Source organism: Falco cherrug, chromosome 10 (genome assembly GCF_023634085.1).
Source record: "Falco cherrug isolate bFalChe1 chromosome 10, bFalChe1.pri, whole genome shotgun sequence".
Taxonomy (NCBI): Eukaryota; Metazoa; Chordata; class Aves; order Falconiformes; family Falconidae; genus Falco; species Falco cherrug.
The window spans coordinates 2,915,223-2,938,554 of record NC_073706.1 but is presented as its reverse complement, the minus strand read 5'-3'; the positions used below and the strand labels follow the sequence as shown (position 1 = coordinate 2,938,554).

Below are 23,332 nucleotides of genomic sequence, written 5' to 3'. Positions count from 1 at the left end.
AGAAGTGCCCAGGCTGGGAGCTGCAAGGCTCTGGGTCAGCGTGCTGGCCCTCACAGATGTGCACATCCGTGCTGAGGCTGGGGAGTGTTGCCCACGTGGCCACCCCAAGCTCCTTTGAGGAAAGGTGAGCTCAGGTGGAGTTAGGTCTTGCAGTGATCTGTGCCAGCTGGCACAGCACAACTCTTGGGGTGACTTCTGCCCACCAGCCACAAGCACTGGTGGCTCTGTTACAGCTCTGGCATCCTCGAGTAGCTCCTTCGGGTGGCCAGTGCTGGGTGCTTCCACGTCGGAGCAGCAGGGTAATTTCCTTAAAATCAGGTTAACAGATTTGTTTTGGTTTCTTTTTTTTTGGGGTGGGGGGTGTCTGCAGGCCGAGCAGTGTGAGCCCAGCAAACATGTTCCTGTTTGTCTCGGGCCATGCTGCTGTAGGGGTCCCCGCAAGGCGTGCGGGACAGGTGGGTGTGCGGCTGTGCTGGGGGAGGCTCGCTGCTTGGCTGTTCCGGGGCAGCCCTGTGGGCAGGAGAAGCCTGTTTGCTGGGAGAGCACGGAGCAGCTGCTGCCGTGGACCCTCTCCTGGCTGCTACTGCTGAGTTATTTGCGATACCGGTGGTCTGGGCAACCTGCTTCAGGTCTTGCAGCCAGACGGTGTTTAAAGGTTTTCCTCGTGGCTCTGGGCTGAGAAAAGGAGCTTCTAGAGTGGGGGCTGCAGCTGTGGTGCATGGTTTGCAGCAGGCAGCTCTGGGGCAGAAGCTGTGCTGTGAACATCTGCCTCGATGGTCTGTGAGGGGGGTGAGGTTAGGGCTGCACCCCTCGTCCCCCCCACTTCTCTTATTTTGGGCAAGCCTGTTTCTAATCTGTTTTTCCCAGACTCCCTGGAACCCAGCCACGGACGTGTGGTGGCACGAGCTGATGAGTGGTGCCAGCACGGAGTGTGAGCCTGAGTGGTGCGACGCGGAGGACGAACTCTTCATCCTCTACACGAGTGGCTCAACTGGGAAACCCAAGGTATGCTTCCTAGCCCACCGCCCACGGGGCCGGGCTGAACCGCAGTAATGCCTCGCTGTGGGCGCTGCTGAGGGTCCTGCTGGGAGGCCCCACTAAGAGGAGGATCCACAGAGCCCTTGGGAAAGGGGCTGTGCTGGTCACTGCTGCTGTTTGAGCTCAGTGGGCTGGTGATGCTCAGCTTGGCCCGGGAGGGTGAGGGCCTGGGTGGGCGCTTGCGCTGACGGTTGCTTGCCTTCTCCTCCTAGGGTGTGCTGCATACAGTGGGTGGATACATGCTTTTTGCTGCCACCTCATTTAAATATGTGTTTGATTACCAACCGGAGGATGTCTACTGGTGCACAGCTGACATCGGGTGGATAACGGGCCATTCCTACCTCACTTACGGACCCTTGGCAAACGGGGCAACTAGTGTGTTGGTAAGTGCTGGGTGGCGGCTGGGTGCTTTTACCCCAAGAACGTGGAGGACACGGTGCTGAGCTGCATCCCTGCATTGCTGTGTGACGAATGTGCTTCTCGCTTGCGTGCAGTGTGCCGCGCTCTGTGAGAAAGGGTGACGGTCCCCAGGGAGGGCATGGGTGTCTGCTCGGTGGCAGATGGGGGAGCTACTTGATATGTGACTTTTGGGTGTTTAGTTTTTCAAGTGCTCCCCTGTTTCTTTCCCTTAGAAGTACAAGCCTTGTGCACCAGGGGAGCCAGGGCTGCTGCAGGGTAATGTGGAAGCCGGATCAGGAGCAGGGAGTGATGTTTTCACTGCTGATGCCAGTTTGACAAGCTGGATTTAACTCCTGCGTCTGTATTTCTCTTGACAGTGTACAGCTGTAACTTACATACAGATCAGGGAGCCAGAGGCCTGTGCCCAAGACTCCCTGGGGAATTGCAAGCAGGAAAATCGGTGTCACGTTGGGGGAGTCCTTCTGGGGGTTCTTGGTGCTTCGGGTTGTGGTTCTGTCGCTGTGTTTGGACCTCTTGCCTTTTGCTGTGTGGGCAGGGTCAGTTGTGCTGGTGGGACTGTCGCTGTGGTAGCCGCCCAAATGCCGGTGCTGCTAGGGTGTTTCAGGGGACATCTGCTAGAATGCCTGGGATGGGGTGATTCCAGATCTGTCCCAAAAAAACACTAAAAGGGGTCCCTGGGCTGGGCTGGTTTCACTGTCTGGTGCCCTGGCATTTGTACAAGGACACGCTAGGGTCCGTCTGCTGCTCCCTGTTGCTGCCGGCTCCTCCTGCACGGGAAGGTGCTGCAGGTCAGTAGCAGTAAGGAGCGGCTGTCTCACTGCCCTGTCTCCTGCTCAGTTTGAAGGTGTCCCCACCTACCCGGACATCGGGCGAATGTGGAGCATCGTTGACAAGTACAAGGTGACTAAATTCTACACAGCCCCCACAGCCGTCCGGCTGCTGATGAAGCACGGGGAGGAGCCTGTCAAAAAGTGAGTGGCAGCCCCCAGTGGCGTGGGGATCCCTGGCTCCGGCACAGCCAGAGGCTCCCAGTGGGGGACAGGGGCCCCAGCTTCCCCTCTGAGCAGCAGCTTCCCCAGCGTATTTTCTGAACAGACCAGGATCTTGTGCCTTCTACACAGCAATATGCAGGCTGTGTCTCTGCGCTCCCGGCGCTAACTTCATGGTGGCACTTCTGAGCTGGTGGTCCTCTTCCATCATAAGCTGCAGCTAAGCTCAGAGGTGGCAGGTCCTCCCTGCTCCGGACCAAAGCTCCCAGAGGTGTGCTGGGCAGAGTGCTCAGCCGTGTGCTGCTGCTTGGCCCAAGGAGGGGAAGGAGCAGAGCCAAGTGGGAGTGTGGGGCAGGAGACACCATAATCACAGAGGTCTTCGTTCTTCCCCCATGGAAGAGGGCCCAGAAGGGTCTGAACCATGCCTGGAAGCCCCAAGTACACTTTGGGTAGCACAGGAGTTCCTGTAGGCTCTGCTGTGCAGCAGGCTCACCGCTGCTGCTCTCCAGGGCCTGCTGAGCCCCTGCCAGCCCCCTCCTCTCCACAGGCACAGCAGGAAGTCTCTGAAGGTGCTGGGGAGCGTCGGCGAGCCCATCAACCCTGAAGCTTGGCTGTGGTACTACCGGGTGGTGGGAGAAGAGAGGTGCCCCATTGTGGACACGTTCTGGCAGACGGAGACAGTGAGTCCTCACCTGGGTGGCCCTGGGACCTCTTTCCCTTGTGCTCCCCACAGGGTGTCGTTGCAGGTGTGCCCTAGTGTTTCTTTGTTGTTATGTGGACTAGTTCTTTTGCTTGCCCAGGAGAGTCCGGTGTGGCCTGCAAGTGTTGCTTCCCCTTCTCTTTCTTTCCTGGACCTCAAGCAGGCTCCAAGGGGGGACCTTCCTCTCCAAAGGGTCCCTGCCAAGGTCTGCTCTGGACCCTGCTCCCCTCCCCTTTCTGTCCCTCAGCATCCCCAAAGCTTTGTGCCCAAACCCAGGCTCCCTGTCCCCTGCCGTATCCTTCCTGGGGCCCTGTCTCTGCAGCTGCCCCGAGCAGCCTGTATGTGACCAGAGCCAGTGCAGATGTCTGTGGCGTGGGCTGGCGTGGCCCACACTGACTCGTGTTTGTCTCTCTTTGCAGGGTGGCCACATGCTGACACCCCTCCCTGCCGCCACCCCTTTGAAGCCGGGCTCTGCTGTGAGTACTTCTGCTCTCCTGGGGCAGGGAGGGCTCCCCGGGGAGCAAGGCACTGCAGCAGCCGCTGGCACTGTCTGTGCCATGGCCTGGTGCTTACCAGCCTGCCAGGGTGATAGTGGGATGGTGGTGTGTCTGGAGGGCGGCCACCACCCAAAATCCCAGGCCTGGCCTGGTGCAGCTGTGCTCACAGGCCCATGTGCCACAGCCTCTCCAAAGCTGCCCTTGCTCTGCATCCCACTCCTGGTTCGGGGGTTTTAATGTGTGGGCTCACCTCCCTGTCTCCTTGCTCTCTGCTCCCCATGGCAGACGTTCCCCTTCTTCGGTGTGGTCCCTGCTATCTTGAACGAGTCGGGGGAAGAGCTGGAAGGAGAAGCAGAAGGCTACCTGGTAAAGAAGGGCTGATCTTCCCTCTCCTCCCCTTGTCCATTCCCCGTGAGCTCCAGGAGGACCTTCCTGGGAGCATGTGCACATCTCTGCTTACTCTGGGTCCACCCAAGGGACCCCCGTGGGTGCTAGGAACTCCCTCCACTGCTGTAACTTGCTGGGGGCTTTATGCCGTAAACAAACCATTCAGCTGATGGTTAAATGCACTTGCACGCATGGGCAAGGCGGGAGGATGGGAACAACTCCTCAGCCAAGCTCCTTCCCCCGTGCCAAGCCTGGCGAGACTTCCCCAGAAGATCAGCACTGGGCAGCAAGTGTTTGAGTGTCATCACTCCTGGCTCTGCCTCCAGCGTCTCCGTCACCGCCTGCGGAGGCTGCATGCGTCTGTCGCCATGGTGCAAAGCCCAGGTTATTGGGTTTGCTCTCACTGACTCAGGTCTGCGTTTTTCACCGTCAGGTATTTAAGCAGCCCTGGCCAGGAATGATGCGCACACTGTACGGAAACCACCAGCAATTTGAAACCACGTACTTCAAGAAGTTCCCTGGGTACTATGTGACAGGCGATGGTAAGGTTGTCCAGAGGTGTGTGGCTGCAGGGGCCTGGGGATGGCAATTTAAATTTTGCCACGTCCTGGCCTCAGAATCCCTTATCAGTTGCTCTGAGTGCTGGCACTGCTTCCTCACGCTGTCATTTCTGGCTATTTTTAGGCTGCAGGAGAGATAAAGATGGCTATTACTGGATCACAGGGCGAATTGATGACATGTTGAATGTTTCTGGTAAGAACGAGTTTTGTCTTCAGTGGGGACCGATACGCTTTCTGACACTAGTTAAGAGACATCTTGCTTTATGGGGGACACTTCTGCATCCGTTTCTGACACTAATTAAAAAGCTACCTTGCTGTATGGGGGATGGTTCTGCATCTGTGACTCTGCCCAGCAACCTGTCCTCAACGTGGATTTAATTGCTGGGTCAGGTTTATTTCAGAGACAGATGAGTCTGTGACTTTGTGACATCACTTTCTCTGGAGACAGCACGCTGAAGGGAAGGAACCTTCTCTGACCTCCTGGAGGAGGTCCTTAACCAGCCATGTTGCCTCCGTGCTGAAGGATTTAGGGCCACAGGGAATCACAGAGGCTGGGCAGGACTGCGTGGTCCGTAATCCAACCTGCAGCTCTGTGTAGGGCTAACGAAGCTCAGAGCTACAGAGGAGGAGATTCTCCCGCCTCTCTTGACTGAGTCTTTGAGATCCAGCTGCTGCTCAGCCCATCACTTTACATATATACCGCACGTAATAGCTCCCTCGCTCCCTTCCTCGAGGCTGTGGTAGCCTGCAGGTACTTACCACAGCACCTCACAGGCAGCGGTTACTTGTCCCTGGATCAAACCAGATCCTTTCATCTGACCAGCAGTGCTTGATCGTTCTGGGAGTTGACCGCCTTCCTGTGGTTTTCTGCGACAGCAGTCCCAGGGCGGAATGTCAGAGTGCAGGTACAGGAGGGAGTTGTGCCCCTGCCCCGCGATGGGGAGCGGAGTTCCATCTCCCCAGTGATGAGCTGGAGCAGTGCCTGGCGGGGCTGGGTCCTGGGCTCTGCAGGTGCAGCGTCTTCCTCCTCTGACCGTCCAGCTGGCCATGTGGGCAGGTCTCCTCTCACCAAACCCACCCCCTCCTCAGCCCAGGCTGTGCACAGTCCATCATCTGTTACAGGAAAGCAGGTAAAGGTGGGAGGGAGAACAGCCGGGGGAGATGGCCTCGCCCTGCAGGTAAGCAATACCTGGCAGCCTTCGGGGCAGCCTGGCCCCTGCCCTGTTGGAGTTTCTCTCTCCAGCTGTTGTCTTTTCTCAAGCAAATGAAGTTGATGCTCTTAGACCTATAGTTTAGGGCCTTTTACACCCGCAGGCTTCTTCCTCCCAGCTGCAGGACCCCAGCCTGGTGCTGGGGTCTGTAACACACTGCCTCTCCTTGCTTCCAGGCCACTTGCTGAGCACTGCAGAGGTGGAGTCAGCCTTGCTTGAGCACACTGCCATCTCAGAGGCTGCGGTGGTCAGCCACCCGCACCCCCTGAAAGGCGAGTGCCTCTACTGCTTTGTGACCCTGAGAGATGGCCACGAGTTCACCAAGAACCTGACAGATGAGCTAAAAAAACAAGGTAGCAGCAGACGGCGTTGGGGAGGTTACGCAGCAGGGAAGGGCAGTGCTGGGCAGGTGATGGAGGGGTTAAGGACTTGGGTACTTGAACGAGGGTGCCCGTAGTCTGGGCAATGCGGTGTGGACAACTGCAACAAGGTGCCCCCTCTGATTAGAGAGCACGGCTGGTGAAGGCTAAAATTAGTTCTCCTGGCCTTTGGCTGCTCATGTGATGCCAGCTCTACCTCCTGGGAGCTGGCAAGCTGCGTGAAGGACTGCGGTACCTGGCAGGCTTCCATTGGCAGCAGCGTGGGCACGGCTGCCACAGCTCTCCCTGGCAGTTCTGACTCACTGTGAGGATCATTTGGTTGCTCTGGGGGTCAGTGCTGTGGGTGTTTGTGCTCTGGTCTCGAGGGAGCTCTTTAACTGCCCCAGCAGCCTGCCGCATTTAATATGTGAAACAGACCCTTGGCAGTTCCTTCTCTGTAGGAACCCAACAGCAAATCAGTCCTTGCTCTACCAAAATGGTAGTAGTGGTTGGTGTAGCCATTTTAGAGGTCTCCTGGAGATGGAGAGAATGAAAAAACGAGTGCCCTTGCCTTTGGGAAGACGTGCTTGTTAGCCCTGTTGTCATTGCAGGCCCTGCTGCCCGCTCCCACAGCCCCGAGGCTGGGGTGCAGCACCCCCAAGCGCTGCCCTACCACGTTCCCCAGGAGCTGGGCTCTGCACGTCTTCACTTGGTCATCCTGCCTGAAAAGGGGGTGTGTTCTGTCTCCTAGTACCTACAATGAAAATACTTCTTTTTTTCTTTAGTCAGAGAAAAAATTGGACCGATTGCAACACCTGATTACATCCAGTATGCACCTAGCCTGCCCAAAACCCGCTCAGGTAAGGGCCCAGTGACAGCGCTGGGAGGACTGAGTAGCTCCTGCCAGTGGGAGGAAATCAGCCCTAAACCGCTTGTCCAGGGCCACTCAAATTCGGGGGGGAGCAACCTCAGGGCAAGCAGGGTGCTGTAGGTCTGGGCACTCCCCCCTCCTACAGATGCTGGAGATCCTGACTCCCGCTTTTCTTTCATGGTGGTTGTTACAGGAAAGATTACCAGACGGATATTAAGGAAGATCGCCAAAAATGACAAAGATCTGGGGGACATCTCCACCTTGGCAAACCCGGGCATCATAAAACATCTTTTCAACAGCAGATGTGACACTACGCAGTAGCAGCATGACTTGTCCCTGCTGAGCAGAACTGTAGCAGCAGCAGTGTCCCGATGAGCACGTCCCTCGAACGTCCGCTGTCTGCCCTGGGAAGGAAACTTCACTTTTTGAATTGAATGTACGAACGCTGGGAATGAGGGAAAGGCTGGCTCGGAGAGCCGTGTCTCGCTAGCGCGTCCCTGCCTCGGAGGAGTGTGTTCATCATGTTCCAGATGGGTATGGTATATCTGAGGTTCAGCTCACGCTCCTCCGTTTTCAGCACCTCATTCTTGATTTTTAATTTTTTTTTTTTTTTTGGCGGGGGGGTGTGGTTAATTAACTTATGTAATTGAGGAGCCCTGGTACCTTGCGCACAGTGGGAAGGAACTCGGCGGGGGAGGCTGGAGGGGAAGTGGTCTGGAGTTACCCAGTGCAGGCAGGCGAGGGAGGTACATCTGCCGCTGGCCACGCACCAGCTAAGCTTCCTATTCTACTTGGAGCGCTGCAAGCTGCGTGAGAACTTAGGACACTCGCATCATAACGGGGCAGCAGTTTCAGTCCTGCATCCACCATCCAAGCCTGTTGCTGGCAGAGGTCCCCTAGCCTGAAAGGGAGCGGGGCAAGGCTCAAGGGAGCTCTGTGCTTCAAACAGGCTTTTTCAGAGCAACTTGGTACCAAGGTCTGCTGCTTCCTGACTGCATGGTGCTGGCTGGTGTGGTTTTTCCTCAGCCCAGGGTCCTTCAGGGGCCATGGACACCACAGGGAGCCACGTGTGGTCTAGGAGGAAAAGGCTTGGTCTGATGTGCCCCAGAGAGCGCTGCTTCCACCTGCTCGCAGCTGGGCTCCACCGCTGTGTGCTCCTTTCGTGCCCTGGGGTAGGAGTGGGTGCTGTTGATACCAAAGGAGGGAGGGGAAGGAAAGCCACGCAGCAGCCCCTTTCCCATTGCAGGGCAAACGGGCACTGGGTTACAGCACACCATGACCATCGCTACAGCAAAGAAACCAAGGCAGGCAGGGCTGTGTTAGTCCTAGATGATGTTTTTCCCATTAGGGAAAAAATGGTGGAAGATGTTTAAAGTTAGCTTCTGCTTAAATCTGACATGGATTTGTGATGATAGGAAAAACACCCAAAACCTCTAACCCCAGAGCCTGAACATGACAAGGGTACTGCCAGAGCCATTCTTCTTCAAATGAATTACGCTTAACTCCAGCCTTGGATTGAGCTGGGAGATACCTCCTTTGTAATGTCTATAAAAACATGCATGCGAACTGTGTGATTTTGCACTTAAACCAAAGGAGAACTGGGCTTTACAACTTGCTGCAACAGCTGTTTCGGCGAGTGCCAGCATACGGGCTTTACCTGCAACCTGAGCTGACTTTTGCCTGGCCAGGGAAGGATGAGGTGAGCACCCCTGAGGCGGGGGGCTCAGGGCAGGTGGGGCGGGTGCTCTGGTGGGCTGTTTCTCACTCCTTACCTGCTGCTCTCACTGGCACAGCACTTGGCTGTGATCCATCAGCTCGGTGCGTGCCCGTGTCCCGTGCCCCGCCCCAGCTCTGTACCACTGGATTGTGCCACCTTGTTGACAAGGATTCCTACATCACTTCTCCTCCTCTGTTACTCTGTCTGCTATGTAATTTTGGCTGGAAACAGCTAGAGTTTTATGCAAAATGAAATAAAATTCAAGGAAACAAAATGGAAACAGGTTTAGAGAGTGTGCATGGGTTGTAGGTGCTTGTCTGCTGTTGAGTCTGGGGGAAAGGGGGGTGCTCAGACCTTGCTAACCAGGGTGGGCTTTTGAGCAGGGGCAGGTTACTGCCCGCGTGATGCCTTTTTGTGGGCTGGGATTTATGGGCGCTGTGGGGCTGTGCTGCTGCGCTGCATGGGGGCAAGAAGCTCTGGCTCCAGGGCGGGAGCCTGTACCTCAGCTTCTCCCTGGTCTCCAGCCAGCGTTGTTCCACTAAGGCTCAGGGCCGTGCACGGCCGTACACCCGTCTGTGATCAGCCACCCCTGCAGGGCCAGCGCCGGGCAGACAGGCAGGCACCCAGCACAGCAGCCAGGGGAGCCTGGGGGTGCTGGGAGCTGACTCACCTCCACACCTGGCCTGGTCCTCATCCAGGTACAGCAAGGGCTGCCAGCCTCTGCCTCCACGCTGTGGTCCCCAGTGTCACCTTCTGCTCAGGCCTCACCTGCCTCCAGCAGCGCAGGGACCCTGCTACAGCATCTCGTGGCTGCATCTGACCTTGGGCTCTTGCTGCTCCAAGCAAACTGCCCAGGCTGAGCTTCCTGGAGCCCAGCTCACCCAGCACCCCTCCACCCACTGGTTGCACTGGGCCAGCACTGCAGAGTGCCAGGACATGCCTCCAACACAGCGCTGTGCAGCCTTACAGCAACCGGAGCAGAAACTGGGGGGTTGTCTTCAGCCGTCCCTGGTGCAAAGGTACACGAAAGGGCCACGCGCCGGTGAACACCTGCCCAGAAGCCTCGCCTGGCCAGGGAGGAGGCAAACCTCTCCCCTTCGCATCCTCTCTCAGACAAAACTGGCTCAAGAACAACATTCAGATTGCACGTACATTTTAATCTCTGGCTGGGGGTAACCAATCCCCCATCAAAACAACCCCCCAGAACCGTAGATTGTCACACTTACACAGCTGAATTCTCCAAGGTGAAAGACGGATGATTTGAAGCACACAGCACAGCCGCAGTGACAGCGGCAATGCGCTCAGCAGGGTGCAGGTCTGTCAATTGGCACATTCTTTCTTCAGGAATACTGGCTTTACACTGCTTCTCTCTGGTGTCACTAAAAGGGTGGAGCTGAGGCTGCCTGGGCGCTTTACCACGGCACTGCCAGGAAGATGCATCTTTTATGTTTCCCCTTGAACTGTTTGGCTGAGGAGGCAGAACACCTCGGGAAGGAGAGTCCTGATCCTCCATGTCGCTGCGCTGTTCCCACCGAGTCATAAAACCTAGAGGGAGACACATCTCGCCATCTGCTGGTGCTGGTCCCACTCAGCCTCTCCTGCGACTCCTTTCCCTCCTCACCACAAAGCTCCCGCTGCTGACGTCCACTCTTGGATGTCATCACCTCCCATCCCTGACACCGCTCTTGGGCTGCATGTGCCACACGCAGTGCCTAAAGGGCAGTGGGATGCACCGGCACAAGCCCTCAGGGGTTCAATTCACCAGCATGTTGGGATCTGCCACCATTGTTGAGGGCTTCTTATGCCAGCCTGCGGGGATCTGTTGGACAAGGCTGCAGGAGGCACTGGGAGCAGACACAGCCCTCCCAGATGCGTTCTGCACTGTCGCTTGCCTTGCGTAGCACAGAGGCACTGTCTGGCATGAGTACCCAGTCCAACAAACCAGGAGCTGGGCAAAGCAAAAGCAAGCATCAGGCCCTCTGGCAAATTACACCAGGGCAGCTGTCCCTTGCGCAGGAATCCCGAGGATCCTCAGGCACAGGGAAAAGTAGAAATGGGGGCAGCGGCAGCACCTGAAGGAGGGCTGGAGGAGCCATGGACACATGGCGCTGGGCTCCCCTCTTTAACCTGGAAAGCACTGAGGCACTGGGCCACAAATCCCAAGGATGAAGCCTTATATATCCCAATTTTCTCCTCCCGTTCTATAGGCTTTGGGTTTGCGCGTCTCCAGAAATAATGCAGCATCCAGGAGCACGAAACTGGGAACAGCAAAAGTGCCTGTTGTGGCACGTTCACCATTCAGCTTTGCTGTACGTACTCCTGGCCGCAGGCTAGCCCCCAAGGGAACACCCGGACCAGTGCAGTCCTGGGAGGTCACAGCTGGGATGCGCTCTGGGCAGGGCCCCCTGAGCAGGCAGAGCAAGGAAGTCCCTTCTTCCTGCAGGAGGAATTGCAGAGAAGCTGGGGCTGGCACGTGGGATGTTTGAGCGGTTGCGTCCACACAGTCCCTCCTCACAGACCCCAACACATCAGACCTCAGTAAGCACACCTTCAGGAGAACATCCCTGTAGTAGATCAGCTGTTCAGGAAGCACAGTGAGGCGGGTGGGATAGGGCATCACCTCCTCACACCAGGTAAGGAGTGTCCAACACTGCCACACCAGCTGCTACCCCGCCGTCTGCATGCTCGATCGCCTTTGTCCGCAGGAGGTGGCCGGCAGCCTCGTTCATCACCATCTCCTTGCCCTGTCTGCAAAGAAAAGGGCAACTGAGCACCTGCAGAGCAGAAAGCTTAGGGCATTTCATCTTGGACAATTTGATCCGTGTTCCCTGCCTGTCCTGGTTTCAGTGGGATAGAGTTAAGTTTCTTCTTAGTAGCTGTGTTTTGGATATGGTCTGAGAACAATGTCGATAACACACCGATGTTTTGGTTGTTACTCGGTGATGTTTATACTAAGTCAGGATTTTGTGGTTTCTCAGGCTTTGCCAGCCAGAGGGCTGGAGGGGCACGGGACACTGGGAGGGAGCAGAGCCAGGACAGCTGCCCCGGCCTGGCCAGAGGCATGTCCCGTTGCACAGAGCATCGTGCTCAGGATGGAAACGGGGGGAGCTGGCTGGGACGGGCCGGTCACTGCTCGGGGACTGGCTGGGCATCGGCCAGCGGCGGGGAGCAGCTGCACGGTGCATCACTTGGGTTGTTTTCTCCCTTCCCTTTGGATTTCGTTCCTCTCACTTTCTCCCTCCTTTTCATTATAATTGTTATAATACTACTACTACCAATAATAATAATTGCTTCATTTCAATTATTAAACTGTTCTTATCTCAACCCTCAAGTTTTACATTCCTTCCCCGTTCTTCTCCCTGTCCCTCTGGGGGCTGGGGGAGTGAGCGAGCAGCTGCCTGGTGCTTATACTTAGTTACGGGCTGGGGTTACACCCCAACGCTGCCCAGCACAGGGCAGGTAACCACAGGTGACAGCCCCAGGGGTAACGCAGGGGCCTCTGCCGACCACAGAGCTGCGCCTGTTTTGTGCCTGCCAGCAACAACGCCTTTCCTCAGCTGGGCCATTCTGGTCCGATTGCTCTGCACACAAGCCGTGTCGGGTTCAGAACGCTGCCAGAGTACATCTGTTTCTAAAATTGTATAAGAAGGACTTTAATTTATAAGCTATGGAAACATTTCCATGGGCCCGCGAGGGTTTTAAACAAAAGCAGCAGCTATTTAGAGCTGAGTAGGACCGCATTAAGCCTTCAGGTATTTCTGAGATCGCCAGGGCTTCAGAGGAGCACGTGGCTGCCTCCAGAACCTGAGGAGTGCTCCCAGAAATCTAGGATGAGATGCACCGGTTCCATGTGGCTGTTACACCAGTAACCACAAGTGCAGAGGGGAAAATGCTCCCCACCCAAGCACTGGCTGGAGCAGGTAACCACCCCATAACACAAGTACATTTCTCACCTGACATAGACACCAAAAATACCAAGCTCCGAGATACATTCAGACACTTGTAGGGGACTGTGAGCCCTCAGCAAGTAATTCATTGTTGGCTGTGGTTTGATCTTATCCATCAAGATGTAGGAGGTTCTCTCAGGGCTGTCCCTGATCTTCTCCAGAACCTGCCTGAGCTCTTCACCGTAGAGGTTGTTCCCTGACAACAAAATCAGCAAGTCGAGCACTTCCCAGCACAGCAGAAACCATTGGCCCCAGCAGCCCAAAGAGACCCAGCCTTCACCTCCCCCTGTGCTGCCTGGGCCCCCCCCCCACCAGCTCTGGGGCCTAGGGAGCTCCTGCCCTGGAGGCACCACTACCCTACTGCCATGACTAGTTCCCACAGCTACAAGCCGCTCCAAGCAGCTACAAGCCACCCCACCTTTTATTCCTCGGCACAGGACCAGGGGCCATCACAGAGCTACTGCCTCTCCTGGATACAGCATGAACCGTGACAAAAACCCACACAGACCCAGTCCAGTTCGTACCTCCACCTTCTCGCTGTGGCTTCAGCACAAACCGGTCGGGGTCAGCAATAGCTGTAGCAGCTATCTTGTCACCCTCTTCGCCCTGGCAGGAAAGGACGGCAACAGCAAAGCATCAGGAAGGAACAGGGGCTCCTCAACAGACCTCTCTGAGCAGGATCAACAGGGTCCCCCAGGGACCACAACAAAGCCCCCTCTCTTCTTAACCAAAGAGAAACATTACACAGGCCAAGCACACACCTGCATGTTCACTCCTGCTCCAGCCCCCCTCACACTCACCACATCCAGGGAATAGAGTCCAGCAAATGTTGCTCTTATTCGGGCGACAGCCTCGGCACGGCCGGGCAGTAACCTCTCCAGTGTCCCTGGCCGGCTCAGCTCCTGCTGCACCTTCTTGGTGCCTGCGAGTTGGGTAGCAATGTCAGGGCACTTCACTGCCCTTGATCTCTCCAGCAACAACCGTGCCTCCCAGTTCTGAAACAGAAGGAGAGAAACCATCCTGTCAGCATAAAAGAAAAGAAAGGTGGGAATAAAAAAGTTTTTTCTCCACTCTTTTCTGTTCAGTTATTGATGTATGATTGCCTCCTCCTTCTCAGCCTGGCAGGGATGGGGGGTGGAAAAGCACCCCAGAAACAAGGAGACATGCATACATGGATTTCCCACCTCTGGAAACAGCACAGCCAGGTTAGCCCACTGTCTTTGCCTGCACCCCCTTTCCCAGCCTGTCCAGTGCTGCCACCCCCAGACAACAGTACGCTCTGGTCTGTATTATTATTACCTGCAGCCTAATAGCCCTAGCAGAGGACAGAGTGTGACCTGTAGATCAAGTACAAACCCTTTAAGCAGGCGCTAATACCTGTGTTATAACCCATACTGTCCAGAAGCGATTCGGTGCTGCAGTACGAGGTCACCACACGAGTGGTTACTGCAGAAGCAAGCCACTCACGTCTCTTACTGTGCGAGTGCCAGGGACACCTCCCTGCACTGTGGAATCACAGCTCCCCAAGCTGTCAGCCATGCCGGACAGGGCTAACCCCATCCAGGACGGGAGAGATGCCCCTGGGATCACGGGGCATTTCAAACTCGCCAAGCAAGGCCACAGCGTGGGCGGCTTCCTGGAGCAGAGTGGGCAGTACTGACCTGCTGGTCGTAGTTCTTTGGCACGTAGCCCTCTCTGTAGTACACCACTGCTACCTCCTGGCCGTCCCTGCAACAGAAACCAGAAGCACTCACAGAACCAGGCCAGCCAGTGCCCGCCTCTGCCCGACCCCCCCCCCCCCCCGCACAAGGGGGCTGCAATGGGGTCAGGCAGGACACGTGTTACAGCATTTGCCCCTTCTCCTTAGTATCCTGGGTTGTTCTTTCTCTGGCAAAGCCAGCCAGAAGCAGAAGAGGGCTGCAAGCCCTGGCTCCTCTCCATTGAATCATAGAATCATTCAGGTTGGAAAAGACCTTTGAGATCAAGTCCAGCCGTTAGCCCAGCACTGCCAAGCCCACCGCTGACCCATGTCCCCAGGCACCGCATCGGTGCGTGTTTTAAACACCTCCAGGGGTGGGGACTCCACCACCTCCCTGGGTGGCCAAGCACTGGCACAGGCTGCCCTCGCTGTGAAAAAAAATTTCCTAATATCCAGTCTAAACCTCCCCTGGTGCAACTTGAGGCGATTTCCTCTTGTCCTATAGCTTGTTACCTGGGAGCAGAGACTGACCCCCACCTGTACAGCCCCTTTCAGGTAGTTGTAGAGAGCAATAAGGTCCCCCCCAAGCCTCCTTTTCTCCAGGCTGAACCCCACCAGCCCCCCCCCCCCCCCCCGCTGCTCTCCATCAGACTTGTGCCCCAGCCCCTTCCCCAGCCCTGCTGCCTGTCCCTGGACACACTCCAGCCCCTCCATGTCCCTCCTGGAGCAAGGGGCCCAATTCTGCACACAGGGTTTGCAATGCGGCTGCACCAGTGTGAGCACAGGGGGATGGGCACTGCCCTGGCCCTGCTGGCCACCCTGTTTCAGATACAAGCCAGGATGCTGTTGGCCTCCTTGGCCACCTGGGCACACTGCTGGCTCATGTTCAGCCAGCTGCCAACCAGCACTCCCAGGTCCTTTCCAGCCAGGCAGCTTTCCAGCCACTCTGCCCCAAGCCTGTAGCATTGTGTGGGGTTGTTGTGACCCACATGCAGGAGGACCCGGCACTGAGCCTTGTTAAACCTCATACAATTGGCCTTGGCCCACTGGTCCAGCCTGCCCAACACCCCTACAGAGCCTTCCTGCCTTCACGCAGATCAATACTCCACCCTAGCTTGGTGTCATCTACACCCCAGCTGGCTTGCCCTGTTCCGAGACACAGGGAGCTCACATCTGGCCTCTGCCTTGACTAACCAAAGTCTTAGTAATTTAGGCACCCAGTCCAGCAGGGAACCAAGAACCTAACTTTTTAGTAGCTTTTGCCACCAGGAGCCAGACCTACAAGATTCTTGAAGCTGAAACACAGTCCTTCTCCAGTGGCAATTCAAGGCAGGACATCAACTCAACAACCTGCCCAGGCACCAAACTATCCCGCCAGGGCAGGGCCATCAGCATACCTGTAGCACCACACACCCAAGCTTTGGCTACACAAACAGTGCGTGGTCAGGGAAAGCAGCACAGCACCTGCTGGCAGCCAGGCAGTGTAATTTTAAAGGCATTCACCAGTAAGAGGAGAGGATGCTCTGGAGGAAGAACAGTGGGATACACTTTCCCCTTAACTGTTCGGCTATAAAAATGTATTTGCTAATTAAACATAGCAGAAGCACCAAAGGTCAAACCATGGAAAAAACAGTCTAACTACAGCAAAAAAAAAATAAATGGCATGAAACCAAATCTTCCTTTAGGGCTGTACAGCTCCAAGCCCATTACTTGGGAATAGGACAAATGTCACACTTGGGGACAAACTGCCAGCACTTGGAGTCTGCAACCCGCATGTCCTGGCCTCCACAGGGAGCAGGCAAGATGCTGAGTGCATTCAAAACCAACAGATACCATAAGGACATGTAATGCTTCCTCCTCTAGCACTAATAACCCAGCCCAACTCCCACTAGCAGAGCATCACGTGAACAGTAAACAGGAAATGTCTTTGTGGAAGCCTCTGAAATAGCCAGGACTTTTTGTAGCAGATGTATGTGGAGGAAGTCGAGATCCCACAGAGCTGTGAAGGCTGTGGCTTGAAGGAGGGAAATTATGTTTCCAGCTGTAAGGGACTGATGTGTGTATGCAAAATCTCACCACTGTGAAAACAAAAACATTCCAGCTCTAAGGGGAAGCAAGCAGCAGCAGGCTGCAGCACAGAAGAGAACTGCTTTCTCAGAAAGTCACTATTTACGCTCAAAACATACCACCAGCTTTGGCTGACAATTCCCATTTACAGCCCTGTGTGCCCAGTGCACAGCCAGGAATGCGCACCTTGGTTCATACTCACATATACAGCCTCTTGGCATCATCCAGAGACCCCTTTTCAAACACATCTCTGAATCGCTTCCTGATGACCCGAATGTTCCTGTTAAAAGAGGAGTGGGATAGTCACCAGGCTGGGCATAGTTACTCGAGTTGGAAATCACAGGCAGAAGCAGCAGCAACATCAAGGAGGATCTGTAGGCTCCTTTACAAATAACCTCAGGCTTTGTACTAAAGAGCCAGAGGAATCCTAGAGGCCAAACCAGTCCCTGTTTTTAGCACCTGCCCTACGTTTCCAGCCCAAATACTGTAGGAAGCAGAACACGTGCCTGAATACCTTGGATTTGCCCATACTCACCTTTCCACTCCTAAAGTGTTTCTAAGAAAAGTCGGTATTTTGGATTTTTTTATTCCTACACAACAGATTCATCCACTGCTGGCTTCAAAACCAAGAGCTGCATTCAGGCAGGGACTTCCTGCGTTTTACCTCCTTCACGCTTTACAGTCCTTCCTCCACACAGTGGCACTGTGGACCTGCTGATCGGGAGACAGCCCAAAACACCTCCCGCTGCTCAGCACGGGCTCAGGGCTAGACATTCTCAAAACACCTCCTTCTCCAGAGTCCTGTACTCCACTGCTGCGCTGCTTGCTTTGCCCAGATCTTTCACCTGGCTTCTGCCCTCAGTGGGTTTGAAACTTCATTAATTAAGCTTTTATGAAATATGCTGTGCCCAATCCGAAGCCAGAGAGCAAGCAGGACCCTCATTAACCCCACTCTGCTCCTTATTGTTTCACCTAAGAGACCTGGTCCACAGCAAAGGTACCACTGGTGCAGCTCTGAGGACTACACAGGCACAAAATCAGCAAGGAGTCAGCCCTGGAGACCAGAGGCTTTGATAGCTGCTAGTATTTCCAGCAAATTGCTGGTGAGAGGCTTTGGGAGGTTGGTGAGAAGACAAAGGTGGGTGCTGAGGCTAGACAGGGGCCTACTGAAGGAATGCTGAAGAGGGCTGCACAACAGACCACAGAAATAAGTCCAAGACAACAGCTGCCCACTGTTACATACCAAAATATGCTCGCCCACAGTCCCAGAAACTATGAAGTGTTTTGACTTTAGCCTTGAGTATGTGACAAAAGTAGAAAGCATGTCGATTCTCCATCTTTCCCTGGCCTGCCCCTATGCTCCGGCCAACTCACTGTGCCTGCTGGAGGGCCTGGAGACTCCCCACAAGCTGCCTTGAGGGAAACACCATGACCTGACAGCGGTCCATTCTGCTTCCCTTTTCCAAAGCTGTACCATCTCCTTCCTTTCCCATCCCAGGAAAATTCAATCTTTACCTGTTCCAAAGCTCATTTTCTACACATCGCTGATCAAAAATGTTCCTTTGGACTTCTTCCACCAGAAACATCACCACAGCACTGGAAGAGATACCAAGGACATCATTAAACCCAGATACACTCCAAATGCGCCCAGGATCACCAGCTTTTGACCTCTGTGATCCAGACTTCCTGCACTGCTCCTGCTTGTTTTCTCCAGTGTTTCTACAGGTCAGCGTGCAAACAGAAAGCAGTACTGATCCTGTGCAATTACAAACCAGTGCGGGGCATAAGTACAAAGGCAGGAGGCAAAGTAAGTTCTGTGCAGGGCTGTTGAACCACACAGCTCCTCCAGGGTCCCTCTGCACCTCTCTGCCTTTGTGGCGCAGCAACCTCGCCCACTAAGACAACTGCATTGCTCTTCCCAGGGTGCCACAGGCTTTTCGAGAGCAGCTTGTCTAGAAAGCAGGCATCTTTCAGAAAGTGCAGTTTCAAAACCAAACATGTCCATCCCCAGGGGAGACAAGATAATCCAGCCTAGAGTACCTCCTCTCTCCTTACCTTTGAGAACCGTAGAGCTCCCAGGCTTTTGCAATACCCAAGGCAAGCCCTTTCGATGGGTTGTTGGGCAGCAGGCGTGATGCCTCCTTAGTCTTTCCCAGCACTTTTAACACCCGCCTGTGGAACAAAATAAGAAAAGCTGTAAATGTCATGACAGCCCCCAGCCAGACCTAGGGAGCAGGAGTTTGGAGACCACACAAAGACATGAAGTGCAGCAGGCCACACAGTACAGCTGCTGCAGCGTCTGGTGGCATGGGCCAGAGATGCTCCCTTACCCATGGACCGCCGCAGTGCGGGAGGTGAGGCCTCCAAAGCTGGCAGCAATGGTGTTTATTTCTATTTGCTTCAGAGCCGGTGTCCCATCCACCCCACAGTCAAACATGTAATCGGAGCGGTTTATGCCTAAAAACACAGACTGAAACAGAAGGGAAGTGAAGTGGGTTCTCCCGTTGCCTTTAACTGTAAACCCCTTTGATGATCTCACTTCAGAATCCTCCTGGGCCAGATCCAGACACCTTCATTTTGATAAAACCTCTGCAAGACGTGTCTGTGTGCGCTTTGGTCCTTGCTCAGGGCCCACGGCCCTCAGTACTCCAAAGTTAACACCACTTGTCAGAGTAAAGGAGCTTCTGCAGGGACTGCCTGTCCAGCACATGCCCCAACACGGCACACGTCCTTGCGCTCTCCTGAGGCTCCCAGAGGGCAAAGACAAACCACATAAACCCTTCCAGTCAAGGCCTGTTTCCAGCAGCACTAACCAAAGCGCATGACTGCCAAACAAGACAAGGTCCTGAGCTCACAGGCTGTAACCAAGACATTGAAGCGTAGGGAGCAACCAGCCTGACTACAGGACAGTTCAAAGCCCACACCAGCAAGCCTGCAGACAGAGACCGGGCAACCCTCCGCACAGCTGCTGACCACTGGGGCCTCCTGCCAAGGTACCTGAGCCAAGCCTTCCTCCAAAACTTGCATGTGGATTCTGAAGAGCCGAGCTGTGAAGTCATCCACCTTGATGGTGCTAGAGAGAAAGACAGACCAGATCAGCCCCCTTACACTGTCACAGAGGAACAAGAAAATTAACTCCTCTCCAGAAAAAAAAAATGTTACCAAGGACATTCTCCAGCACAAACAGCAGGGCTGTGCCTAGACCAAGTCCTACAGCACCGTTAAGCACCTCACCACGAATGCACTCCTCAACAAGGGCCACAGCACAAAACTGTAACTCAAATCTGGTTTGCTCAGTACAGCCCTGTGAAAAGCACCGCTGTGCAGAGATGACTCACTTGCAGGGCAGAGGGACAGGACAAGCAAAAGCAAAGACATGCAGCAGAATTCTGTAGAAACAGGAAAGAAATCAGAGGTGTGTCTGTGCCTGCACACACAGCTCATAGAAGCTTCACACGTTTCATCAAATTCCCCGTCCTGTTGGGCTCCAAATCCCACACACTGTGGTGCGAAGTGTTCAGTGGCCCTGCCAGAATAGGTCTGTCTTTTCTTCAGGGTCCCAAACCCCCGAGCTGACTGAGAGCAGCATCTCCAAGGAGCTGCCCTGAGACACTGCACAGGAGACAGCACAGGGCAGGCGCTGCGTTTCTTAACCACAGGTATAAAAATGCCCCCACAAGCTCTGTTTGCAGCTGGCTATGGAACAGGCACAAGCATTACACAGTTCTGAGGGGCCAGGCTTCAGCAAAACAAGGAGGACGCTGGAAAACAGTTTCCTTTGCTCTGTTCTGGTGCCAGAAAGCCAGCAGCACCTGCACAGACAGGCAGCACAGAACGGGAAGCAGGAAGGGAAATTAATTTTGTGGAAGCAACAGCTGTGTAGATTATGGGTGCCACAGTCAGGGATGGGTGCTCCAGCACAGGGCAACAGCCACAGATAAATCCAGCAGAGTTCATGAGCCAGAGCTGAGCAGTCCTTCAGCACTCAGAGCTTGCGGGTCACCTTCCTGTAACGGCTGGAAAAGCAGGGGACATGGGGTGACTGACCAGAAGCAGGTATGGGGGAAGGAACAAACACTTTCTCTTCCTAACTGCGGGCAGGCAGGAGAGCTGGTGGTTATCAGCCAGCCACACACAGATGCAAAACAAAAACTAAAAGAAACTACTAAATCCAGGACTCAAAGAAGACTCCAGCAATTTGAATTTAAGGCTCACAAGTAAGAATTCACAGACCTGAAACACTGGCAAAGTTAAAGACCATTGCAGGGAGTCAACTCTTGGCCAGATGTCCCATCTTCTGAGGCCCAAGGAGACCTCAAAAGATGGAGACTTGATGGAAATTGATCTTAGGACAAATAATGCAGCAAAGGAGACAATTTCTGCACAGAGAACAGGAGTGCTGGCCTCAGCTTGCAGGACTTGAATGGATGGCAGGTAACAATGCTCCGAAGGTGATAAATGCTTTGCATTTAAAATATTTCATTAAAACGCAACATGCAAGAAAGTTACCTGGCCAGAGTATTCTCTAGGAATTCTTTGTTTTGACTAATAGCATCCACCAGCAGGTTAAAATCTTGCTGAACAGCGTAGGCTTGTTCAAACAGGGCACTTGGTACTGCAGATGGGAGCAGTGTGAAGGGAGCATAATTCACCACCTGCAAACAAGGATGCAGCAGAGCAGTCAGGTCTATGCAGTTTAAGTGGCGGTAAAGAGGTGCTTTCTCTGCTTGCCTGAAGGCTGAAGCCACCCCCAGCCGCCCTCTTCGGTGTGCCCTGGACAGACACATGGCCTCAAACCCTGGTGACCCCTGACTTTTGAGGAGTTTGTCCACAGGGTGCTGCGGAGGCAGGAGCAGCTGCTCCAGAATTCAAGCTGGACTGAGTGCTTTCCTTTGAAAGATGTTCTGTTTCCACCTTAACTGTAGAGCACCATGTCCAAAACACTTCAGTTTGAGAGAAAATGTGAACATGCCAGTCCTAAATTTTGGCCACCAGAGTTGATTCTTTTGATCCCTGCTCACTGAGTCCCAAGGGTGACTCTGGGCCCCTGGCTCACCCCACAGCTCAGGTACAAAACCACCCTCAAAGCCAAAGACTACACCAGACAGAGGTTCCCGATTCACCTTGATTTTTACATGAAACAAGGGTCTGTCCCTTATTTGGGTCTCTCCTGTGTGTTTGGCCTCTCCTCCCAGGCTCCTTATTCCTCTCGTCCTTCGAGGTTCCATCACAGCCCTGACCTGACCATGGGGTTGACATTAAGGAGCAGCCCCTGTGGTGGAGACCTCCCTGCTTGTACCTCTGACAGCCCGCAGGCTGGCTCCTCAGGGACCCATCCCCAGTGGTGTCCCACCCCCAGTGGTATCCCACCCCTCTTGCACAGGGGTACTTCTTCCTTCTGAGATCCTTCACAGCATTCCTCTCGAACAGGCTAAGCCCCCCATCAGTGCCCTCACCGCCACCAGCTGCCAGACATTCACCAGAGGTAATCCCACGGCATCGGCTGCCCCAGTCGCCTTGTCCCAGGTATGGGGAAAAGGCTGCCTTCGGCTGGGAGCACACCGAAACCAGAGGCCCTTCCAAGAGATGCTCCCCTGGTTCAAAGGATCACATGGGTGGCGAGAGGCTGGGAGAGGAATGAACTACCACCACCACACACACGTGGGGCTCCTGGCAATTTCCCGAATTTTCTCTCGGGGGAGATGCGCTCATCAGCAGGACAGGGTGTGAGTTACCAACCCCAAGGTCACTCATGCCTCAGCCTGGGTGTGAGTTATCGCCCCCAGGTCACTCGTGCCTCAGCCAGGTGTCCAGGCGATCGCACACGGCCGAGGGCTCAGCAAACCGCGGGAGGCAGCCGGCTCCTCCGGCTCTGCTGACTCACACCCCGGCCAGGACCGAGCACGTCCCGTGACTCCGCTCTGGCACTCACATCCGACGCGTTGGGCTCCCGCTCGGTCCGCATCAGCACGCCCTCCAGCAGCGCCGCATCCACGGCCACCGACGCGGCCTCCCGGATGGCCGGCTCGTTCCGCAGCACGTCCTCCCACGGCGCAGCCATGGCCAGCGCTGAGGGGGCAGAGCGGCGGTCACCCCCGGCCCCCAGCGCCTCTCCCCCGGGCGGCAGCCCGGCCCTGCCTCCCCGTGGGGCCGGCGACCCAGCGTTCCGCACCGCCCCCGCCGCCCAGCCCGGCCCCGCGCCGGATAAAGGCACCTCCGCCCCCCGCCGAGCTCGCGGGGTGTGCCGGCCGGGCAGGCCCGAGCCCCCCGGCCGAGCCCCGGCTCAGGAGCCGGCACCGCAGGCTGCCACCGCTCGCCCCAGGGAGGCCCGTGCGGGATTCCCAGGGGCCTGCGCAGCACCGGGCTGCGACACCGCTCGCCCGGGGGGCAGCAGCGGGGCGGCCCGAGGGGGCGGCCGCAGCCCCTCACCGAGCCCCGTGCCCCGCCAGCCGCCTACCTGCTCCGACCCGCCGCTCCGGCCCGGCCCGCCCCGCCCGCCATCACGCGATTGGACAGCCCTTCCGCCCCGAGACAGATTGGCAGCGCAGCCGTCCTATCAGTGTGGGAGGCGCCGCCACGGCGTGCCAATGCAGTGACCGGGGGTGGGGCTGCGGGAGGTGTGGAGAGCGCGCATGCGTGCTGCAGCAAGGGGGCGTGCTCCCGGCCGCGGGGCTGCGTCACGGCGACGTGTGGCGTCACGCTGTGACGTCAGGCGGGCGGAAGCAGCGCTGGCGGGAGTGCGGGACTTCCGGTAGGCTCGGGGAGGTGGGCACTGGGGGTGCTCGGCCGCAGCGAGGTCTCAGGCGAATGAAACCCCTCCTCTGCGGCGCTGCACAGTGCTAACCGGGTTGTTGCCACTCGTAATGACAT

At 55.7% G+C, this 23,332-nt stretch overlaps 2 protein-coding genes across 6 annotated transcripts in view; one reads left to right on the top strand and one right to left on the bottom strand.

Annotated features, from left to right (window-relative positions):
• Positions 1-9,029, top strand: part of ACSS2 (acyl-CoA synthetase short chain family member 2) — a 33,224-nt gene extending 24,195 nt beyond the window's left edge. For all 3 annotated transcript variants that reach the window (XM_055721657.1, XM_055721658.1, XM_027812017.2), the window contains 11 exons: positions 868-1,005; positions 1,251-1,421; positions 2,296-2,429; positions 2,995-3,127; positions 3,567-3,623; positions 3,930-4,010; positions 4,465-4,573; positions 4,716-4,784; positions 5,979-6,155; positions 6,947-7,021; positions 7,226-9,029. In XM_055721657.1, the coding sequence (XP_055577632.1) occupies positions 868-1,005; positions 1,251-1,421; positions 2,296-2,429; positions 2,995-3,127; positions 3,567-3,623; positions 3,930-4,010; positions 4,465-4,573; positions 4,716-4,784; positions 5,979-6,155; positions 6,947-7,021; positions 7,226-7,353 (1,272 nt within the window). In that variant the 3' untranslated portion in view covers positions 7,354-9,029. The remainder of the gene's footprint in view (positions 1-867; positions 1,006-1,250; positions 1,422-2,295; positions 2,430-2,994; positions 3,128-3,566; positions 3,624-3,929; positions 4,011-4,464; positions 4,574-4,715; positions 4,785-5,978; positions 6,156-6,946; positions 7,022-7,225) is intronic.
• An 856-nt stretch (positions 9,030-9,885) lies between these two features.
• GSS (glutathione synthetase) lies at positions 9,886-22,952 on the bottom strand. 3 transcript variants are annotated; one of them, XR_008734081.1, is made up of 13 exons: positions 22,395-22,610; positions 20,972-21,117; positions 19,460-19,535; positions 18,793-18,932; positions 18,518-18,634; positions 17,978-18,058; positions 16,665-16,742; positions 14,358-14,424; positions 13,497-13,691; positions 13,221-13,302; positions 12,703-12,892; positions 11,298-11,497; positions 9,886-10,294 (listed from the first exon to the last, which is right to left on the bottom strand). XR_008734081.1 is itself a non-coding variant. In XM_055721659.1 (13 exons), the coding sequence occupies exons 2-13, from the start codon at positions 22,521-22,523 to the stop codon at positions 11,374-11,376; spliced, it is 1,425 nt and encodes a 474-aa protein (XP_055577634.1). In that variant the 5' UTR covers positions 22,524-22,531; positions 22,920-22,952; the 3' UTR covers positions 9,886-11,373. The 3 variants fall into 3 exon arrangements, 2 of the variants coding, with proteins under 2 accessions (XP_055577634.1, XP_055577636.1); XM_055721659.1 differs by adding an exon at positions 22,920-22,952 and having other exon boundaries at positions 9,886-11,497; positions 22,395-22,531; XM_055721661.1 differs by having other exon boundaries at positions 11,370-11,497; positions 22,395-22,611.
• Positions 22,953-23,332: the final 380 nt, after the last annotated feature.

What these genes read in the sequence shown, in the direction of transcription:
- GSS (XM_055721659.1), bottom strand. Translation starts at nt 22,523, where the DNA reads ATGGCTGCGCCGTGGGAGGACGTGCTGCGGAACGAGCCGGCCATCCGG. An exon ending in GATGCCAAGAGGCTGTATAT is followed by an intron (nt 14,425 to 16,664) that starts GTGAGTATGAAC and finishes TTTCTGTTGCAG; the next exon opens with GGACGGCCAGGAGGTAGCAG. An exon ending in GACTCTATTCCCTGGATGTG is followed by an intron (nt 13,303 to 13,496) that starts GTGAGTGTGAGG and finishes CTTTCCTGCCAG; the next exon opens with GGCGAAGAGGGTGACAAGAT.